The following is a 19,657-nucleotide window of genomic DNA, read 5'->3' as shown; positions in this document are numbered from 1 at the left end:
AGCACCTAGTAAATGCCTATTGTTTCTAAGCTGGGCACCGATCAATGCAGAGCCCTATGAAAACTCCAGATTGACAGAGAAGTGTGCTTTCTGCTTCTCAATTGAGAGGTGGTGGACCACAGGGGCAGAATGCAGTATACATTGTCAGACATGGCCAATGTGTTTTGCTTAACTGTACTTTGTTAAAAGGGAGAGTTCTCTTGGAGAGTGAGTTATGGGGAAGATATTTTAATATTTTTAAAAGGCATCAATGAAGCATTTCAAAAAATATAAAAGTAAATGCATAAAAGTAGAAAACCAAATACAGTGTTTTCCTCTCCGCATTCCCATTTTCCAGATGATAAATATTTGTGTTTTGGGTGCTGGGCCATGACCTCAGACACCTGGGCTGGACAAGGGTCTGGCTGGAGGTAGTCTGTCTGCATCAGCCCTCAGCCTCCAGGGCTGCTCAGATCTGTGTGTGACTGAGCCCTTTGGGGGGTTGGGGGGGCTGCCATCAGCCATCCAGGCTCAGGTTCCAGATCTGGCGCCTCTGGAAAACTCCCTGGTAATTCCAGCCAGGAGGGAGAGAAGCCTTGAATGTGTTCTTTCTCAGACCACCTCCCTCACCCCAGCCTCCCTCCCTGGCCCACTGGTCCCCTCTCCTTAGGGGAGAAGCATGTGCTGGGCCCTACCAGTCAACAATGCCCTCATTCAGCTCAGAGGAGAGGGCATGCCAGGTGGGTGGGAGGCCCTGAGATGGGGAGGGGGGTGCCGGGGGAGAAGAGGCTGCTGTCCTGGCCTCCAGGAGGTGGAGTTGTTTGGGGGCTCCTCCTCTGTCAGCCACCCTCAGTCCACATCCCAGAGCTCAGACTAGGGCAAGAGAGCTTGTGACCTGAACGTCTAGGTGAGTCCTGGGGAAAGTGGCTCCATCTGCCCGAGGGAAGGAGCAGCAGGGCCCAGAAAGTGCAGGGGCCAGATCTGGCTTGGGGAGCCACTGGGGGAAGAGAAGTGGGAGGGAAGTCGGCGTCCTGACGGGGGTCTGGGCCCCTGGCCAGCTGTGTGTCCTTCGGTCAGCTCTTTCCCTCTCTGGCCTCGGGGTCCTGCTATGTGAAATGAAGGGGGGCTATCTAAGTGACCCTAAGCCCGTAGATACTTGCCTGGGCCCCTCTGTGTCTCTGGGCCTCAGTTTTCTCCCTTGTGAAATAAGGGCTTGGCCCAGATGCTCCTTCCTGGGGTGATGTCCACCAGCTCCCGGAGGTGGGGTGGAGCCAGGAGAGTAGACGGGGCTGGACCAGCCTCTGACCTGGCCCCAGGCAGCTGCCCTGGGGGCTCCCAGACAGCAAAGGAAGGGCCCTAATTCACTTCCCTGCTGCCCAGTGACAGGGCTTCCTACTCCCCGTACTGGGCTCCCCAGCTTCTACCATCTCAATGGGGAGTCCAGCCCCAGAAGCCTTGGGTCCACTTTTCCGGTGCCGGCGTGGAGGGTTAGGCTCAGTACAAAGACTTGGGAGCTGGGGAGACTTGGGTGCTGCTGCTGCTGACCCCCGGGTGTGAGCTGGGTCCAGTCAGTTAACCTCACTGCGCAGCACTAAATCTTTGACCCTATAACCCCACGACTTGTCTGACCCTCAGTTTCCTTCTCCGTGATGTGAGGACTGGATCAGAGACTCTCCAAGGCCCCTTCCAGGGAGAGCTCGGATCCCTAGTTTCCTCTGCCTATCTCAGAAGGTCTGCATTCAAATCCTGCATCAGACAGAGATGGCTGTTGGACCTTGGGGGTGGGGGAGGGATGACGTGAAGATCCAGAAGGTGGTTCTAGCTCTAGATACAAGGGAACAGCCATCAGGCCTCTGAGACTTAAGCTGTTCCTCTCTTTGCCATTTGGTCCACGCCTGTGATTTCACTGGTGAGGAAAGTCCCTCCCCTAATGCTAAGCAGCCCCTGCTCCAGGACTGATAATCACACAGAGTTGCCTGGGGTCAGACAGTCAGCACCTGGGGGAGGGGGTTCAGAGACAGGGTTCCAACACCCATCCTCCATTGCCCAGCAGCATTTTAAGGTAGAGGGGACTGCTGGGGCCAGAGCTGGGAATGATGAAAAGAGAAGCAGAAGGGGGCCGCTAGGTGGCGCAGTGGATAAAGCACCGGCCCTAGATTCAGGAGGACCTGAGTTCAAATGCAGACTCAGACACTTGACAATTACTAGCTGTGAGACCCTGGGCAAGTCACTTATCCCTCATTGCCCCACCAAAAGAAAAAAGTAAGAAAGAAAGAAAAGAGAAGAGAAACAGACCAGGACTGTGTGGAGCTGTGATTCTAAGCTTGTCCTTTGATCAAATAAAATATTTGGAAAATGTTTAGCACACAATTCCTGGCATACAGCAGATGCTTAATAAATGCTTATTCCCTTCCCCTTCCTCTCTGCCCCATGATCCCATGTACAAGGCCTGGCTTGTAGCTGACTAGGTCCAACCTCTCCCTCCTATCTCTTGCCCCAAGCTCTACCCCAGGATGTGGAGACCTCTCAGCTTCTCAATACTGCTAGCCCTCGCATGGAGAGGATTTGCCGGCCGCTGCCCCCGGATCTGTGTCTGTGACAACATCAGGAGACACGTCTCATGCCGGCGCCAGAACCTCACGGAGGTGCCAGTCACCATCCCGCAGGTGATTGGGGGCAGCCAGGATGGGGGGGGAGTTAGTGGGAGGGAGGCACCAGGTATCAGATCTTGGGGAAAAGAGGGAGATGCTGACAAGTTTTGTGACACAGAGAGAGGTCTTGTCCCTGATCAATGACTTGGTACGATGAGTGACCAATGGATACTGACCAGGCCAAGACAAATCTATTTCAGAAGCAACTTTACTTCTTCAAATGAAAAAGCTCTGGGGGTTTCAGTGGACTGCAAGATCACACTGAGTCAACTGTGTGATATAGCAGCTAAGAAAGCTAGTGTCATTTGAGGCTACATTAAGGGAAGGATAATGTCCAGGACTGAGATGCTCTGTGGTACAGTGGTTAGAACTGGCTCACCTGAAGCTCAGGAAGGAAGGCCTAGGTTCAAATTCAGTTTCTGATAACTACTGACTGTAGGACCTTGGGCTGGTCACTTTACCTCTGTTCTCAAAGCAACTGTCCAAGGCCACAAATTGCAGAGGGGGTACAACTCTGCTTTGGTAGAGGGAGTCTTCACACTGGCAGTGAAACCAAAGATTCAGGCCCACTGTCCCCTGCCCTGGTCAGACCACGTCAGAGGGTTGTATATAATAAACCAGAGTTTATAAAGGACATTGAAAACCTGGAGAGCTTCCAAATGAGGATGATAGAGGCAAATTTGGGCTGGATTGAAGGAAAACTCCCCAACGGCGAGAGCTGTCCAAAAGTGGGGTGGGCCCCCATTGCAGGTGGGAGGTTCCTGTTCACAAAGGTCTTCAAGCAGAGCCTGGAGGACCCGGTGCAATCCTGGGGCTGTAGGAGGCTCCTCACTTGGCTCTGCTCCTCAAACCCACCCATCGGCTCAGACTCGGGGGCTCCAAAGAGAGTTGTTAAGTGAGTGATCCCTGGAAGTCAGTCAGCTGTGTTCAGGAGAGAGTGGCTCGTCCTCAAGTTTCAACCACTGGGCTTCCCCAAGGTGGGCTAGGTCCAGGGTGAGGATACTCCCCCAACCCATTCCTGGTCGAGATTCAAGGAAAGGACAGGCTGGGCTCATCACCTTGGGAGGAAGGACCAGCAGGGAGGGCCCCAAGACGTGAAAACAGGGGGCTTCCAGAAGTGAGAACAGGGAAACCAGAAGAGAAGACTCTGAAAGGTGAGAGGATGTTCTTACCTCCCAGAGGGCGTGTTCTCCCAAGGGGGCTCCATAGAAGTAAGAACAGGGTACTCCCAGAGGTGAGAGGGTGTTTTCCTCCCCAGAGAGGTTATTTTCTAAGAGGTGAGAAAAGGGGGCCCTCCCCAGAGGGTGTTCTCACCTCCCAGAAGAAGCACTCTACCAATAATGAGAATAAGGGACACCCCCCAGAGGTGAGAAGGTATTCTCACCTCCAAGAGATAACAGAGGGTTCCCAGAGTTGAGAACAGGGGGCCTATCTCCCTCACCAGAAAGTGTTTTGTCAATTCTAAAACACAAGAGAAATTTGCTATATTGTTCAAAGTAAATATTATTAACACCAATTTTATGAATAGTAATGTTCCATATGTGTTACTAGTATTAGGAGGAATTCGTATTATTAATATAACAGCAGTTTAACAAATAGGGTGGCACAATGACTAGAGCCCTGGCCTTGGTTTCAGGAGGCCCATTTCCAAGTCCTCCCTCCCTGCCCCAGACATCATGGGTCTATGATCCTAAACAGAGCCCCCCAGGCAATTCTCCTGGACTCAATAGCAGAAAGATACTGACTTCCAGGGGATGGCTAGGTGGCTAGGTGGCACAGTGGATAGAGCACCGGCCCTGGAGTCAGGAGGACCTGAGTTCAAATCCAGCCTCAGACACTTGACACTTACTAGCTGTGTGACCCTGGGCAAGTCACTTAACCCCCATTGTCCTGCTAAAAAACAAAACAAAACAAAACAAAAGAAAGATACTGACCTCCACTGGCGGAGGTACTTCATCACCAGGAATGCCCTAGGCTGATGAGATTTCAAGTCTAGTTTTCCTTTTAAAAAGGTATGTATGGGGGGCAGCTAGGTGGCGCAGTGGATAAAGCACCAGCCCTGGATCCAGGAATTCCTGAGTTCAAATCCGGCCTCAGACACTTGACACTTACTGGCTGTGTGACCCTGGGCAAGTCACTTAACCCCCATTGCCCTGCAAAAAAAAAAACACCAAAAGGTATGTATGTATGTGTATGTGTATGCATAAGTATATTGTACATATATGTATTGTATATGTGTGTGAATGTGTATATGCATGTGTGTATAAGTATTGTGTATGTGTATATGTGCATGTATGTGTGTATACATGTGTGTGAATGTATGTGTATGTATGTGTGTATAACTATTGTGTATGCATGTGTGTATGTGTGTGAGTGTGTATGCATGCATCATGTATTTGTGTATATGCATTGTATAAGTGTGTGTGTTTGTATGTGTGTATGTGTATATGTATACACATGTGTGTACATGTATGTATGTCTTGTATTGCGTATGGGTGTGGTATGTATGTGTATACATGTATACATGTATGTACACAGGATATCCCAAAATTCTTGAGCAGTCAAGCTTTAGCTTTTAAACACAGCTTTAATAGCTTAGAAACATCACCAAGAGTGGGACAGCTAGGTGGCGCAGTGGATAAAACACTGATCCTCGATTCAGGAGGACCTGAGTTCAAATTCTGCCTCAGACACTTGACATTTACTAGCTGTGTGACCTTGGGCAAGTCATTTAACCCTCATTGCCCCACAAAAAAAAAAGTCACCAAGATTTGGAGAATCCTGTCTGCATACAGATAGTGTATTTATTAAGTACTTGCTGTGTACCAAGCATGGTATATATACTTTACATATATATAAAATATATGTAATATATAATATCACCAATGTAGTTATTGTAAATGTTAATGTTATCATTAATATCATTACAATTAGAGCGCCGGCCCTGGATTCAGGAGTACCTGAGTTCAAATCCGGCCTCAGACACTTAACACTTAGTAGCTGTGTGACCCTGGGCAAGTCACTTAACCCCAATTGCCTCACTAAAAACAAAAAAAACAAAACAAAAAAAAAACAAAAAAAAATATCATTACAATGAATCTACTAGCACTAATCTGGATGATGTCCATATTAACGGTGACGATGGAAAGCTATAGACAAGGGGTATGATGTCGGCAGTGTGGTACGGTGGGTAGGGCCTGGATTCAGGAAGATCTAGATTGGAATCCTGCTTCAGACACTCACCTAGGCAAGCCACACCACCTCTCTGGGCCTCAGTTTCCTCCTCTGTAAGAGGAGAGGGTTTAATTCAATGGTCCCTTCCAAGGTTCTACCCAAGCTCAAAATCTATGGGCCATGGAACTGTTCTCATTGGTAGATTTTGATTGCTCTGTGTTCTATGCCTGTGAGAGAAGTGGAGCTACAGAGAAGAGAGATTCTGGTCTTCTGACTTCCAGCTTTGAGAGAGAAGACATATGGTTCCACACTCTCTTCTGGTCCCCTAAGGGGGAGAAAGATGAATCAAGCTCTGCCAAGGAGGAGAGTTTCATGCAAATGGTCCTTGGACTCAAGGGTTGCATGGTGATTCATAACATGAGACAGCAGGGATGGGCTGGGGAATTTCGGGATTGACAGCTCCTTGCAAAAAAATAAGATGAGCCAATCGGTGCTGAAAGCACCAGGCAATGTTGTTGGGCAGGTTTAAGGGAAGTCTCCAATGGAAAGACAATGAGGCTTAACCAGAAATACCAGAGAAAGCAGGAGGTGGGCAATAAAGGGAAGGGGAAGAGGGCAGCCCAAGGGGTCCCTCCCACCACATCCAGGACAGACCCCTACAAACAAGGGCAGTCCCTCAATTCCCCCCATACTGGGTTAGGGACTAAAACCCCCAAATTAGCCTATTGACCTCACTAGGGCTAGGACTTGCACCTCCAAAAATGTAGTGGGAGGTCAGAGGAAGGATACCATGGGTATGTCCCCAGGGAGCCTTAAGGTTGAGTTGGGGGGGGACACAGCTAGGTGGCGCAGTGGACAGAGCACCGGCCCTGGATTCAGGAGGACCTGAGTTCAAATTTGACCTCAGATACTTGACACTTACTAGCTGTGTGACCCTGGGCAAGTCACTTAACCCTCATTGCCCCACCAAAAAAAAAAAAAAAAAAGATGAAGTTGGGAAGAGGGAACTCATAACACCCAGGCCTACTGGATCCAGGCTGTAGGGAAGCTCAGGCAGCTGGAAAGGCAGGATAGTTGTATCTCAAGAGGGCTGGGATCCTGCCCAAGACAGTCTGACTGGCTGCCCACCCCCATAGTCACAGACAGGAAGGAAACTGGTAATTTCTAGATTGGAATGTTCCAAGTCAAGAAGCTTCCAGCTTTGGGGGGGAGGGGGGCACATGGGTGTGTATGTGTGTGTGTGTGTGTGTGTGTGTGTGTTTACAATTATATTCCAGAGAAAGGGAGGGAAGGGAGTATTTGGCTAAGGCCCAGTCTGCTTGACAGAGTTTGGCCAGGCCTGGACTGTCGCAGGTCATCATCTGTATCTGGTAAGGGGGTGACCCTGCCAAGACGCTCCTGTCATTCACAGATGACCCAGAGATTGGATCTCCAAGGCAATGCCCTGAAGGTGATTCCCCCTGAGGCCTTTCTGCAGCTCCCCTACCTCACTCATCTGGACCTGAGGCACTGTCAGCTGGAGCAGGTTGCAGAAGGGGCATTCCGCGGCCTGGGCCGATTGGTCTACCTCAGCCTGGCCTCCAACCGCCTCTCGGTCCTTTACCAAGAGGCCCTGGATGGGTTGGGAGCCCTGCGGCAGCTGGATCTGGAACACAACCACCTGGAGGAGATCCGCCCGGGAGCCTTCAGCCAGCTGGGGTCCCTGGGCCGCCTCAGCCTGGCCCACAACTCGCTGGTTTACCTGCCTGACATGGCCTTCCAGGGACTGCTCCAGATGCGGTGGCTGCGCCTCTCCCACAATGCCCTCCACGTCTTGGCCCCCGAGGCCCTGGCTGGCCTGCCCGGCCTTCGCCGGCTCAGCCTGGATCACAACGAGCTGCAGGCCCTGCCCGGGGAGGCTCTGTCTCGCCCCGATGGCTTGGTTCAGCTGGAGCTGGGTCACAACCCCCTCACCTACTTGGGTGAGGAAGATGGGCTGGCCCTGTCGGCCTTACGAGATCTGGCCCTCGACCACGCTGCCCTGCAGGACGTGGGCGCCGGGGCCTTTGCCCGCTGCCCCCACCTCCGATCACTGGACCTCCAGAGCAACCAACTGGGGGGGCTGCCGCCCCTGGAGGGGGTAGGCCAGCTCCGGAAGCTCAACCTGAGTGGGAACCCGCTGTCGTGTGACTGTGCTGCCAGGCCCCTGTGGGAATGGGTGGCCAAGACCCGGGTACAGACCGACGGGCTGTGTTCAGAGCCCAGGCGCCTGAAAGGAGAAGCTCTTGAGTCACTGAGGGCCAAGGATCTATACTGCCGGAGGCAGGGAGACAAGGAGAAGGAGGCAGAGGAGGGGGCCCCCAGGCCCCGGGCCCCGACTCGGGCCCCAGAGGAGGCCACAGCAGCCACCCCCTGCCCAGCAGCCTGTGTCTGCTCTGCTGCCTCCCAGCACAGCAGCTGTGAGAACAAGGGGCTGAGGCGCATCCCCTCCGGCTTCCCCAACCATACCCAGCTCCTGGACCTGAGGAGAAATAACTTCTCTTCCATCTTGCGCGGCTCCTTCCCTGGCCTGGCCCAGCTGGTGTCACTGCATCTCCAGAACTGCAGCATCACCCACCTGGAGGCAGGAGCCCTCCATGGGTTGGGTCAACTGGTCTACCTCTACCTCTCTGACAACCAGCTCTCAGGGCTCAGCGCTGCTGCCCTGCAGGGCGCCCCCCAGCTCCGTTACCTGCACCTGGATGGGAACCACTTCACCAGGCTACCCAGGGCTGCCCTGAAGGCGCTGCCCAGGCTCTTCTCCCTCCACCTAGAGCGCAATGCTCTTCAGCATCTAGCCATGGAGGACCTGACTGGGGCCAAGGGGCTTCACTGCCTCTACGTGAGCAGTAATAACATCTCTCGTGTGAGCCCAGGCCCAGCCCTGGAATTAGAGAGACTACACCTGGATAGGAACCAGCTCCAGACCGTGCCAACAGCAGCCTTGGAGGCGCTGCCCGCCCTCAGGGAGCTGCACTTGTCCAGCAACCCCCTGAGGCTTCTCCAGGACAAGGCCTTTCTGCCCGTGGCCAGCTCCCTCCAGCACCTCTACCTAAATGGCACAGGGCTTCAGCAGGTGGGTAAGGGGGCTCCTCAGAAGCAGAGGGGGGGCGCCGCTGGGACAAGGGCACACCCAATTTCACTCCAGCTACCATGAATTGGCCACTTGCCAGGTTCTGGGCCAAAGGACATAGACAAATTTCCAACATTTCCTGTCCTCGGGAATCTGAGGACTTTTTACTCAGGAGATACACAGAGGAGTAAATTTAAAAGTTAGCGGGCAGCTAGGTGGCGCAGTGGATAAAGCACCGGCCTTGGATTCAGACCTGAGTTCAAATCTGGCCTCAGACACGTGACACTTACTGGCTGTGTGACCCTGGGCAAGTCATTTAACCCTCGTTGTCCCACCAAAACAAAAAGTCTATATAAAGTACTACAGTATTATTTCAAGAGAAAGCATTAACCCCTAGGAGATGAGGATAGAGAAAGGTGTGTTGTGTAAGAGGTGGTGGCTGACCTGGGCTATAGAGGAAGCTGCAGATTCTAAGAAAGAGAAGTGAGAAGGGATGGCAGTCTAGGCATGGGGAATGACGTGTGCAAAGGTATGGTGGCAGGGGATGTAACATCTCATACAGGCTAGCAGTCTAGAAGAGAATCCATGAAGAGGAACAGTGTGAAATAAGATGGGAAAGCTGAGTATCTAGCAGAGGAGGACAAGTAGGCATCTGTTTTTGAGGATCTCCAAGCTCCCTTAACCTACTTGCTGAAAATAGGGAGAGGAAGAGAGTGTCAGGGACCTTATTTCCCTACAAACTCCAGCATCATGTAATGTAAAGAGCACAGAACAGACTCAGAGGACCTGCAGAATATCTAATGCTAACTCTGTCACCCTCAGTTTCCTTATGTTAAAAGATGGGGTTAAACTAGATCTCTCCCAGCTCTGCCATCCCCTGTTCTAAGGCCCCTCCCAGCTCTGCCATCCCCTGTTCTAAGGCCCCTTCCAGCTCTGCCATCCTCTGTTCTAAGGCCCCTCCCAGCTCTGCCATCCCCTGTTCTAAGGCCCCTCCCAGCTCTGCCATCCCCTGTTCTAAAGTCCCTCTCAGCTCTGCCATCTCCTGTTCTAAGGCCCCTCCCAGCCCTGACAACACCAGCTCTGATCTTCCCTGTTCTCAGGCCCCTTCCTGTTCTCATATGAAATTTCCCAGATCTATCAGTGAAGGGCATTCCCAGTCCCACCTCAGGGAAAGAGACCAGAAACTTGGCACAGATTTGGGATTTGATCCATCAGTCAATCAACAAGCATTTATTAAATGCCTCCTCTTCTGCAGGCACCTTGCTAGGCACCAGGACTACAGATACATGAATGAAGGAAACCCCCCTCCCCCCCGCCCCCACTCTCAAGGAGCTGACATTCTAATGGGGGAGACAACAAGCACATATCCAAGCCCATACATCCCAAATGGAAAGTGAAGAAATACAAGGCAGCTCAGGAGGGAGGGAGGGCACCAGAAGTTGGGGGTTCAGTAAAGGCTTCACCCACAAGATGCTGCTTGAGCTTCTTTAGAAAGCAGAGGACTCTGCGGTCCAAGTGAGGAGGGAGGGCATTCCAGGCATGGGGGATGACCAGTGCAAAGGAATGGAGATGGGAGATGAGATGTATGTGAAGAACATAGAGGTCGCTTTGGCTGGATCTGATCTTGGAACAGAGGAGAAATGCCCAGTGAGACTGGAAAGCTAGCTTGGGACCAGGTTGTGAAGAGGGGCAGCTGGGTGGTGCAGTGAATAGAGCCCCAGCCCCAGAGTCAGGAGGACCTGAGTTCAAATCCAGCCTCAGACACTTACTGGCTTTTTTAGGGTTTCCCTGACAAAGGAAAGAGACAGACAGGGAGCTCAGAGGGCAGGTAGGGGCTAGTAGGGTTGGGGGACCGTTGGAGATGATGCTTGAAAGAAAATAGGGAAGGGATTGATATGTAGGGAGGGACTGAGGGAGAGGAAGCGGGATGAGTGAAGCTATGATTGGAGGAAAGAGCAGATGGGACGGAGGTTCTATCTACTGAACCATTTGTTAAGCCCCTCCCCAGTGCCCAGACACTGGGACACATGTCAAAGGGGGCTTTGCCAAGGACATGGGCCACCTCCTTGCCAAAGGAGACCGTCAGGCTGTGGGGAAAAGAGGAAAGAGTGCGGGGGGCATCCTAACCACCTTGGGTTCTTCCTCTGTAGATTTCTCCAGGGGCCTTTGCTGGTCTGGGGCCTGGGCTCAGGAGTCTGTACCTGGAGAAGAATCGGCTGCAGACGTTGCCGGCCATGGATAGTTTCACGGGGCTGGAGCTCATCAACCTCAGTGGGAACCCCTTCCACTGTGACTGCCACCTCCTCCCGCTGCACAGGTGGGAGGCTGCCTGAGCTTTCCTGGGGGGCTGTGCAGGGGTGGAGGGGGGCCAGCAGAGAGAGCAGGGCTGAGGTCATACAGTGTGGCTCAGAGGCACGCGCCCCTCCCAGGCCTAAGCCCAAGAGCCCCCTCACTCCAGGGTCCCCAAGGTGCCTTCTCTAAGAGGGCAGCTAAGATCCCAAGATCCCCGGCCCCTTCCGGAGAAGTGTCTGACAAAGCAGAAGAATGGAGTCCACCCTTGGTCCCAGTACCCAGTATCTCTCCGACCCGACCCTCTCTCCCTAGGTGGCTCGCTGGTCTCAACCTTCGAGTGGGGGCCACCTGTGAGTTCCCAGCCACTGCCCGGGGCCAGAAGGTCAAGGCTGCTACAGCCGCCTTTGAGGCCTGCCCAGGCTGGGGGACCAAGAAAGGCAAGCGCATCCTACCATCAGCACAGAGAAAAACCAGAAAAGCCCAAGGCAAGAGGAAGCAGTTGGGACCAGCCAAGGTAGGTGGCAATGGTGGCCTGGAAGGGAGAGGTCACATCGACTAGAACCACTATGGTTTGGGGAGGATGAGGTAACTTCCTAAGGCCCCATATAGTGGAGGTGGGGAGGAAAGGGGGAGGAAGTGTTGTCACTCACTCATTCATTTGTTCACTCACTCATTCACTCATTCATTCACTCATTCATTTACTCATTCACTCATTCATTTACTCATTCACTCATTCATTCACTCATTCACTCATTCATTCATTCATTCATTCTTGCTTACCTTCTTGTTCAGTGGAGGGCCCAAAAGAAATAACTGACCAAGGAACCTCAAGGACCTTGGAGCAATAACCGCCAGCATTTCTATAGTTCTTTAAAGTCTGCAAAACTTTACCAAAATGATCTCATTTGACCCTGTGAGCAGGCAGTATTATTATTATTCCCCTTTTTACAGATGAGGAAACTGAGATAGGTTAAATGACTTGCTCAGGGTCATACATCTGCTAAGTGCCTGAGATCAGATTTGAACTTGGGTCTTCCTGACTCCCCATCTAGCGCTCTATCTACTGAACCATCTACTTACCTCCATTGTCCAGACAGGAAACTATTCCATCACCAAGTGTTTATCGACCACCTACTATGGGACAGGCATAGCTTAAGCACCACAGTTACAAAGAAAGGCAAAAACACAGTGCCTGCCCCCCAAGAGTTCACAGTCTAGCGGAGGAGGCCATATGTACCTAGAAAAGCAAGTAGAGAATACATGCAAGGTAATTAGAAAGGGAGGATGCGGGGTGGGGGTGGGAGTGGGATCTGGAAAAACTGAAGAGAGTGGTGGCTTCTACATGACGTGGCTGGATCTCCCATAGTGCCCTGTTTAGTCCTAGGCACCATATTCTAAGGACTGTTGGCAAGAGACACTCTAGAAAAGACAGTGTGGAGAATTTAAACTATGCAAATAGGAGGATTTGTTTAAGAACAAATGTTTAGGGGCAGCTAGGTAGTGCAGTGGATAGAGCACTGGCCCTGGAGTTAGGAGGACCTGAGTTCAAGTCCGGCCTCAGACATTTAACACTTACTAGCTGTGTGACCCTGGGCAAGTCACTTAACCCCAATTGCTTCACAAAAACAAAAACAAACAAACAAAAAGAACAAATGTTTATCCTGGAAAAGAGAGGACTCGGGGGAGACACAATCACTGTCTTCAAGCATCTAAAGGGCTATTGGAGGAGAGAGGAATTAGCCTTCTGCTTAGCCTCAGAGGGAAGAACGAGGCGCACCGGTTAGAAGGGACAGTGAAGTCCAATCTAACATTTGGATGGATGTCATTGAGAGGAAAAAAGTCTCTAATCCTTGGAGAGGGTCTTCAACAGGTTCAGCCAATGTTCTAAGGAGTATTTATGAGAAGACACAGATAAAAATGGTACAGGATAAGAAGGTGTGGGGAGGTGGTGATTGGCACCGAAGTGGGTAGCGGTTCTGGCTATCGGTTGGGATGTTGGCAGGTATCTGAGAACAGAGAACAGAGGGAATTAAAGATATGGGACTAAAGGACAGGTGAGGTCAGGAGCCTAAGTGGATTTATAAATCTTTAACATGGAAATGAGTTGGCTCTTTCTAAGATGGTAAATGTAAGAGAGAGGAGAGGGGAGAACCAAGGGCTGAGCCTGGGAGACTGAGCTGCAGATGGGAGAAGAGCTGGTGAAGGAGATAGAGGAAGATGGCTCCAGAAGGCAGAAGATTCAGGAGCAGTATCATTCAGGCAGAGTCCGGAGAAGGAGGTGACCAAGGAGACCCTGAGACAGTGTGGCTGAGTGAAGGGAGTGACGAGCCTGCCTGCAGTCAGGAGCCGTGTACTATGTACAGATAGATAATTGTACTCCCGTTTCCTATTTCACTATAGTGGTATTCTAGACTCTGTGTCTGTCTCTTTGATGATAGAGAAGAAAGTGCAATGTGTAATCTGTGGCTCAGGGGCCCCCAAGACTCTAGGTTCCTACATATTGGGTGCCACCATTGGATCTACCTTCTGGTCCAGCTCTAGGAGGGAAGAGACAAGGTATGCTTCTGGATTGCTCCCCCTCCAACCCCCTTCAAATATAGGTCTGCGATGCTGTTTCTCCAAATCCAGGAAGAGAGCAAGCTGGACCTTAAAGGGGGGAAACTCTCAGTCAGCCAACGATAATGAGAGAAAAGACCATATTTGGACTCTTCTCAGAGTCCTAAAGGCAGAGAGTGAGTCCGGTTTCAGGCCCAACAGCTGTGCTGCCCCAAACCTCCCAGCAGGGGGTCGCTCAGCACACGAGGCTTCGAGCTGAGGCTCCTGGGTCTTAGGTCCGAGCAGGGCCTGAAGAAGGGCCTGGGTTTTGTGGGAGTTGGGCTGGGATGGGAGTTCACCTTGAGGCGCCTGAGATGATCCCCACGTGACTCGGAGCTCAAGCCCTGACTTGAGTTTTGTTTTGAAAGGTTATGTTTACATAAGCACTGTTTAGTGGGGAATGGGGACATTCTTTTTTTTTTTTTTTTTGGTGGGGCAATGGGGATTAAGTGACTTGCCCAGGGTCACACAGCTAGTAAGTGTCAAGTGTCTGAAGCCAGATTTGAATTCAGGTACTCCTGAATCCAGGGCCGGTGCTCTATCCACTGTGCCACCTAGCTGCCCCCAGGACATTCTTACTCCAGCATAGGGTTGGGGCCTAAAACTGCAATCTGATTGATTGGTAAACGGAGCAATCTGATTGGTCAAACCCCAAGACAGGTTTTCTTTCTTGAAGAGTTATGTCCCTTATCACAGCATTGTTCTGAGGGGGAGCCGACACTCTTGCCCAGAATAGGTTATGGCCTGGTATCATAGTTTGTAAAACCTGATTGGTCAACGGGTGCCACCTGACTAGTTTCTATCACTGTGATTGATCCATTTGGTACAATCTGATTGGTTGTTATTTCTATGCTATATGTTGATAGGGGAGTATGTAAATGAGGGGTATTGAAATGCCTTAATGTGATTGGTCAGAGGGGACCCCTTGAGGGGTATAAATAGAGGTAAGGGACCTCACTTCAGTATACTCTGGCACATTCAGAAGAGTGCCCATCTTCATGAAGATGAACAAAGCCTTCACTCACCAACTGCTGCCTGCTTGGAATTTTTGAACAGCGACCGACCTGCTAGTATTGTTAGAACCGTGCAACACTGTGAATGGTTAGCTGCGTTTCTAACACATAGGGAGGTCCTTGTGTTCTCCCGGCAGGACACTGCTGAGTGGGGGGGAGGTGCCACTCAGGTTCAGTGGGTGAACTTGCCAAATGGGTCAGGATGTCATTCTGCTCTTTGTTTGCTCAGGTGGGGAAGGCAAGACCTGGAAAAAGGAGCAGACATGTTTGAGAGCTGGGACTCACGATAGAAGGCTGCTGGACCTGCCTGCATCTTTTCAGCTAACTTCCGGGCCCCTCTCAGATGGCGACTTGATGAGGAGGGGAGGCTGACTTGTGTCTTCACCTAAGTTTTGCTCACAGTTTTCACCTCATCCTCTGATGCAACGAATGCGTGTGCTGCTTAGCTGCCTGGTAGAGGGGGTGTCAGCCAATAGCCTGTTCTCTTGAAATAAAATGAAAACAAGCAGAGGTTTGGTGTCGTTTCTCTCTTAAGCAAGGTGGTGGGCATGGGGCGGGGGAATAGGCTCTACAGAACTTCCTTTTTTCTTTTAGATTTTTTAAAAATTCTGAACTTAAACACCCCCAAGATGAACATAGCTATATCTACAGAAGACAAAGAAGATTGCTTGGAAAACCATAAATCTCCATTTCATATCACTTTCTTTTTAAAGAAAAACACCAACAAAACAAATATTTAACAAATTCTTCATGTTACTTTCTATGATTTCCTGTTCATCTGTACTTTCTTCTGAACTTGCTTCTCCTCCTTTCTGTGCATTTTTTAAACGTTTCAATAGTGACTTTTTTCTTGGCATCACCATTGCTAGCCCTCCTTCTCCTCCTCAGACCTTCCCCACGCCTAATTAAATCCTCAGAGTGATGAAAAAATCCATGTTAACAAATAAAACGTCAAGCAAAATTAATCCCTCCCCGCCGACCCCCCACCCCGACCATGTCTGAAAATATGTCTCTTTAATGCCCCTTGTGTGCAACACCTCTGGGGGAAGGGAGGGGGAGAAAGGTAACATGTTTCATCCTAAGTCAGTCATGACTGGTCATTGCATTGACCAGCATTCTTTTTTTTGGGGGGGGGGGAACCAGCATTCTTAAGCCTTGTTTGTACCAATTGTTCTCCAGGTTCTACTCACTTCATTCTGCATCAATTCATATTCCCCAGGATCCTCTGAAATTGCCTCTTTGATCATTTTTTATAGTGCAGTAATATTCCATTATGTTTTTAGACCATTTATTCAGCCGTTACTCAATTGATGGGTACCCCTTTATGGTCTAGTTTTTTGCTTTTCTTCTCCCCCTCCCTCTTTTGACACCTCCTTCAGAAACAGGAAGTTTGTTTTCCTGTGACTTGTATTATCCCATTCTCCCTTGTATTATTCCACTTCCAACCCAGATTTTTTTTTGCTTGTTGAGTTAGATGTATTGCTACAGCAAACTGTGTGTTCACATCTCTTTTGTTTGGCTCGGATTAGAGTGAGGTTTATTTATTTAGTTTTTGGTGGGGCAAGGTAAGTGACTTGCCCAGGGTCACACAGCTAGCAAGTGTCAAGTGTCTGAGGCCGGATTTGAACTCAGGTCCTCCTGAATCCAAGGCCAGTGCTTTATCCACTGTGCCACCTACCTGCCCCCCACCCTTTTTTTAAAGTGAGGTTTAACCCAAATCCCCTCCCCCTCCCTCCATGTCTGTATACTTTTCTTCTCATCCACTTTAATTTTGAGGAATGGAAAATGCCATCCCCTTCTTCCCCCTTTCTATACTAGTATATTCCTCCTTTTACCCTCCCTTCTCATTCCCTTCTTCAACCCCCCAGACCAGAATCAACCCACCCTCTGATCCTCTTATTTTTCTTGCTTAACTCCCTCAAAACACATCTTGGCCAGAAGTGCCTTTGGTCATTTCAATGGGGGACCTGGAGGGGTTGGTTGGAGCCAGTGTTTGGATCAACCAGACCCTTACTTGTTTCCACAGACCATGATTTCTGGAAATATCTCCATTCCTAAATGAGTGACACCCTTCAGAGACTTCTTTGCCTTGGTTGGAGGGTAGGTTGGGACTTGGCAAGAGAGCTGAAGTTGATAGTTAATTAGCTTGTACTAGCCCTGCCCCCTTCCAGATGTTGGGTGACTCTTGGTCCACCCCCAGTGCACTTGTCATGGGTATGACCTAGCCTCAAAGGGACACTAAGATGCCATGATTCCACCCTCTTAAGAGGCAGCTAGGCAGTACAGTGCTAGGGCCCTGGGCTGGGAAACAGGGAGACATCTTTCTGAGTTTCAATCTGGCCTCAGAGACTTCCTAGCTGTGTGACCTTGGGCAAATCACTTAACCCTATTTGCTTCAGTTTCTTCTCTGTAAAATGAGCTAGAGAAGGAAATGGCAAAACACTTTGGTATCTTTGCCAAGAGAACACATGAAGTCATGAAGAGTCAGATGCAACTGAAACAACTGAATAACAACAACTTGGGAGGAGGGAAGTTCTGGTTCCATGTAGGCTTGGTCCTGCTACTCCTATCTCCCATTCCTACCTCCAACCAAAGATGTGTGGGGCCAGAAATCCAAGGTTCTTGCTTTCCTTGAGGGTCAGGCAGATCCATAACAACGACAAATGACATTTCTATAGTGCTTGAAAGTTGGCAAAATACATCCTCTATTTCACTAGATTCTCCCAACAAGCTTGTGAGGGAAGCACTACTGTTATCCCTGTTTGACAGAGGAGGAAACTGAGGCAGAGAGCAATTCAGTGACATGCCCAGGTTTATACACTTCGTGTCTGAGACTACACGACTACATCGTGTCTTCCAAGCCCAAGCACCATTCACTGCGACACCTGGATCCCTCCTCAAGAATTCTCCTATTGCCTCTTGTCCCACTAGGGGAAAGGGTTCAAAATGGCTTTGAAAAGGGTCGTCCCAGCTTCCCTTTCACTTTTAGAAGAGATGCCACAGGGCAGCTAGGTGGTGGAGTGGATAAAGCACCAGCCCTGGATTCAGGAGGACCTGAGTTCAAATCCAGCCATAGACACTTAACACTTAGTAGCTGTGTGACCCTGGGCAAGTCACTTAACCCTCATTGCCCTGCACCAAAACAAAAAACAAAACAGAAGAGATGCCACAGTGGAGAAGAATGGATATTGTATTGCTGACAGGCAAGGGTAGTTGTGCCTCGGGAGTTCCCTCCCTCCCTGCCGACTCTTTGTAGGAGAAGTTCCTCAGGAGATTTACAGGGAGCCCTTTGGCACTAGAATAGCAGTCCAATATAAAATCCTATAGAAGAGAGCTATGCTCTCCCCCATATTGCTACATCATTTTACAAAGAACCTGACTTTGGGGGTGGCTAGGTAGCACAGTGGAGAAAGCACTGGTCCTGGATTCAGGAGGACCTGAGTTCAAATCTGGCCTCAGACACTTGATACTTACTAGCTGTGTGACCTTGGGCAAGTCACTTAACCCCCATTGCCCTGCAAAAAAAGAAAAGAAAAAAAAAGAACCTGCCTTTGAATAAATTGTTTCGGGTAAAGTCAACATCTTTTAACGACTTAAAAGACTATTTAGTTTCACTTTTCACCAGCAAAAGTCTGCAAAATATATACAATGTGTCATACAACAAGAACGGCATGTTTTATTCCCCTTCCCCAGGGAATTTGGTTTATTGGGGGTTTTTAAGAGAACATTTACTGAGATCTCCACTGTGAAGCACATTATTTTCATTCATTACAGAAGCTAGAAAAATTAAAAATTAAGCTTGATTTTAAAAAACTAAACTTTTTATTTTAATAATACAGACATTGCAAAGGACTCCTTTTTAATCCAACAACCTTCCCTGTACTTTAAAACAGATAATAATACTTTTCAGTCTGATCTTCTTAGCTAAAAATGCACCTTTCTCTGGATCCCTAGCACTTAGCATAGTGCCTGGCAAATAGTAGGTGCTTAATAAATGCTTAGAAAAGCACTCCGCAAGTGGGCTCCAGAGTGCAAGTAGCGCCCCTCTACTGAGAGACCTGCTGGCAATTTTGCTATTCCCAGCTTAGCACTTGTGGATGTGCCAAGTTGTACAAAGTCCCTATTTTTAACTAGGTCCATTTCCTCCTGACGTTAACTGAGTTCCATCAGTGCAGTCAAATACAATTCTCCCACGTTATTCTGCCAGCAGGGGGAGCCTTGAATCAGCAACCCATGTTGGCTTTTGTTTTCCCAGAAGTCCCAGGATTTGTGTTTGGCTCCCCTCCTTGCCCAGTCATATTTTCATAAGATCATTTTGAGTGGAAAAGGCCCCAGACCAGGTTTCATCTCATCTAGTCATCCTATCGGGAGGCCTCCTCCTTCCCTTTTCCACCTCTGGTTCTTGGAATAATTATCAAATCACCAAATCATTGTTCCTGGAAAGGGTGTGGACAATCTACGGCTCTGGGGCTTCACTCAGAATGCCAGAGACTCATTCCCCTGCAGAAGAAGCTGCAGGCAGAGGGGCCTCAGAACAGGGGATAGCGGGGTCGGGAGGACCTTTGGATCTGCTCTAGTCTAATCATCTCATGTTATAGAAGAAATTGAAGTTCAGAAAATGGCGAGTCCTTGCTGCCGTTCCCACGGGTACTAAAAGGCAAAACCAAGATTCAGATTCAGCTCTCCCGACTGCTGGACACACTCCGCTCCCTCTCCATTTGGGGGCCTGTTTCCTCATCTGTATGATGACCAGGCTGGCCCGGGTGAGTTCTCAGGTCCCTCCCAGCCCTGACATCTCATGGGTCACGTGTAAAGGAGGTACTAAACCGCACCCAGGTGCCTGACCGTGGCTGATGCCGCAG

General features: G+C 49.9%; 1 protein-coding gene across 1 annotated transcript; it reads left to right on the top strand.

The window, feature by feature from the left end:
- The first annotated feature begins 842 nt into the window (after positions 1–842).
- On the top strand, positions 843–15,258 carry LOC122729358 (chondroadherin-like protein). Its single transcript, XM_043968203.1, has 6 exons — positions 843–886; positions 2,481–2,645; positions 7,216–8,898; positions 11,046–11,212; positions 11,500–11,701; positions 15,025–15,258. Exons 2-6 carry the CDS (start codon positions 2,493–2,495, stop codon positions 15,064–15,066), a joined length of 2,247 nt encoding a protein of 748 aa, XP_043824138.1. The 5' UTR covers positions 843–886; positions 2,481–2,492; the 3' UTR covers positions 15,067–15,258.
- Positions 15,259–19,657: the final 4,399 nt, after the last annotated feature.

This window comes from Dromiciops gliroides, chromosome 5, assembly GCF_019393635.1.
Source record: "Dromiciops gliroides isolate mDroGli1 chromosome 5, mDroGli1.pri, whole genome shotgun sequence".
Classification (NCBI taxonomy): Eukaryota; Metazoa; Chordata; class Mammalia; order Microbiotheria; family Microbiotheriidae; genus Dromiciops; species Dromiciops gliroides.
Note: the sequence above shows the minus strand (reverse complement) of the source record. Positions and strands in the feature narration are given on the sequence as shown.

Excerpts from the sequence above, each read along its gene's own strand:
- LOC122729358 (XM_043968203.1), top strand. The coding sequence starts at position 2,493 with ATGTGGAGACCTCTCAGCTTCTCAATACTGCTAGCCCTCGCATGGAGA. Across the intron at positions 2,646-7,215 it reads TGCCAGTCACCATCCCGCAG|ATGACCCAGAGATTGGATCT; the intron begins GTGATTGGGGGC and ends TGTCATTCACAG. Across the intron at positions 11,213-11,499 it reads CACCTCCTCCCGCTGCACAG|GTGGCTCGCTGGTCTCAACC; the intron begins GTGGGAGGCTGC and ends CTCTCTCCCTAG.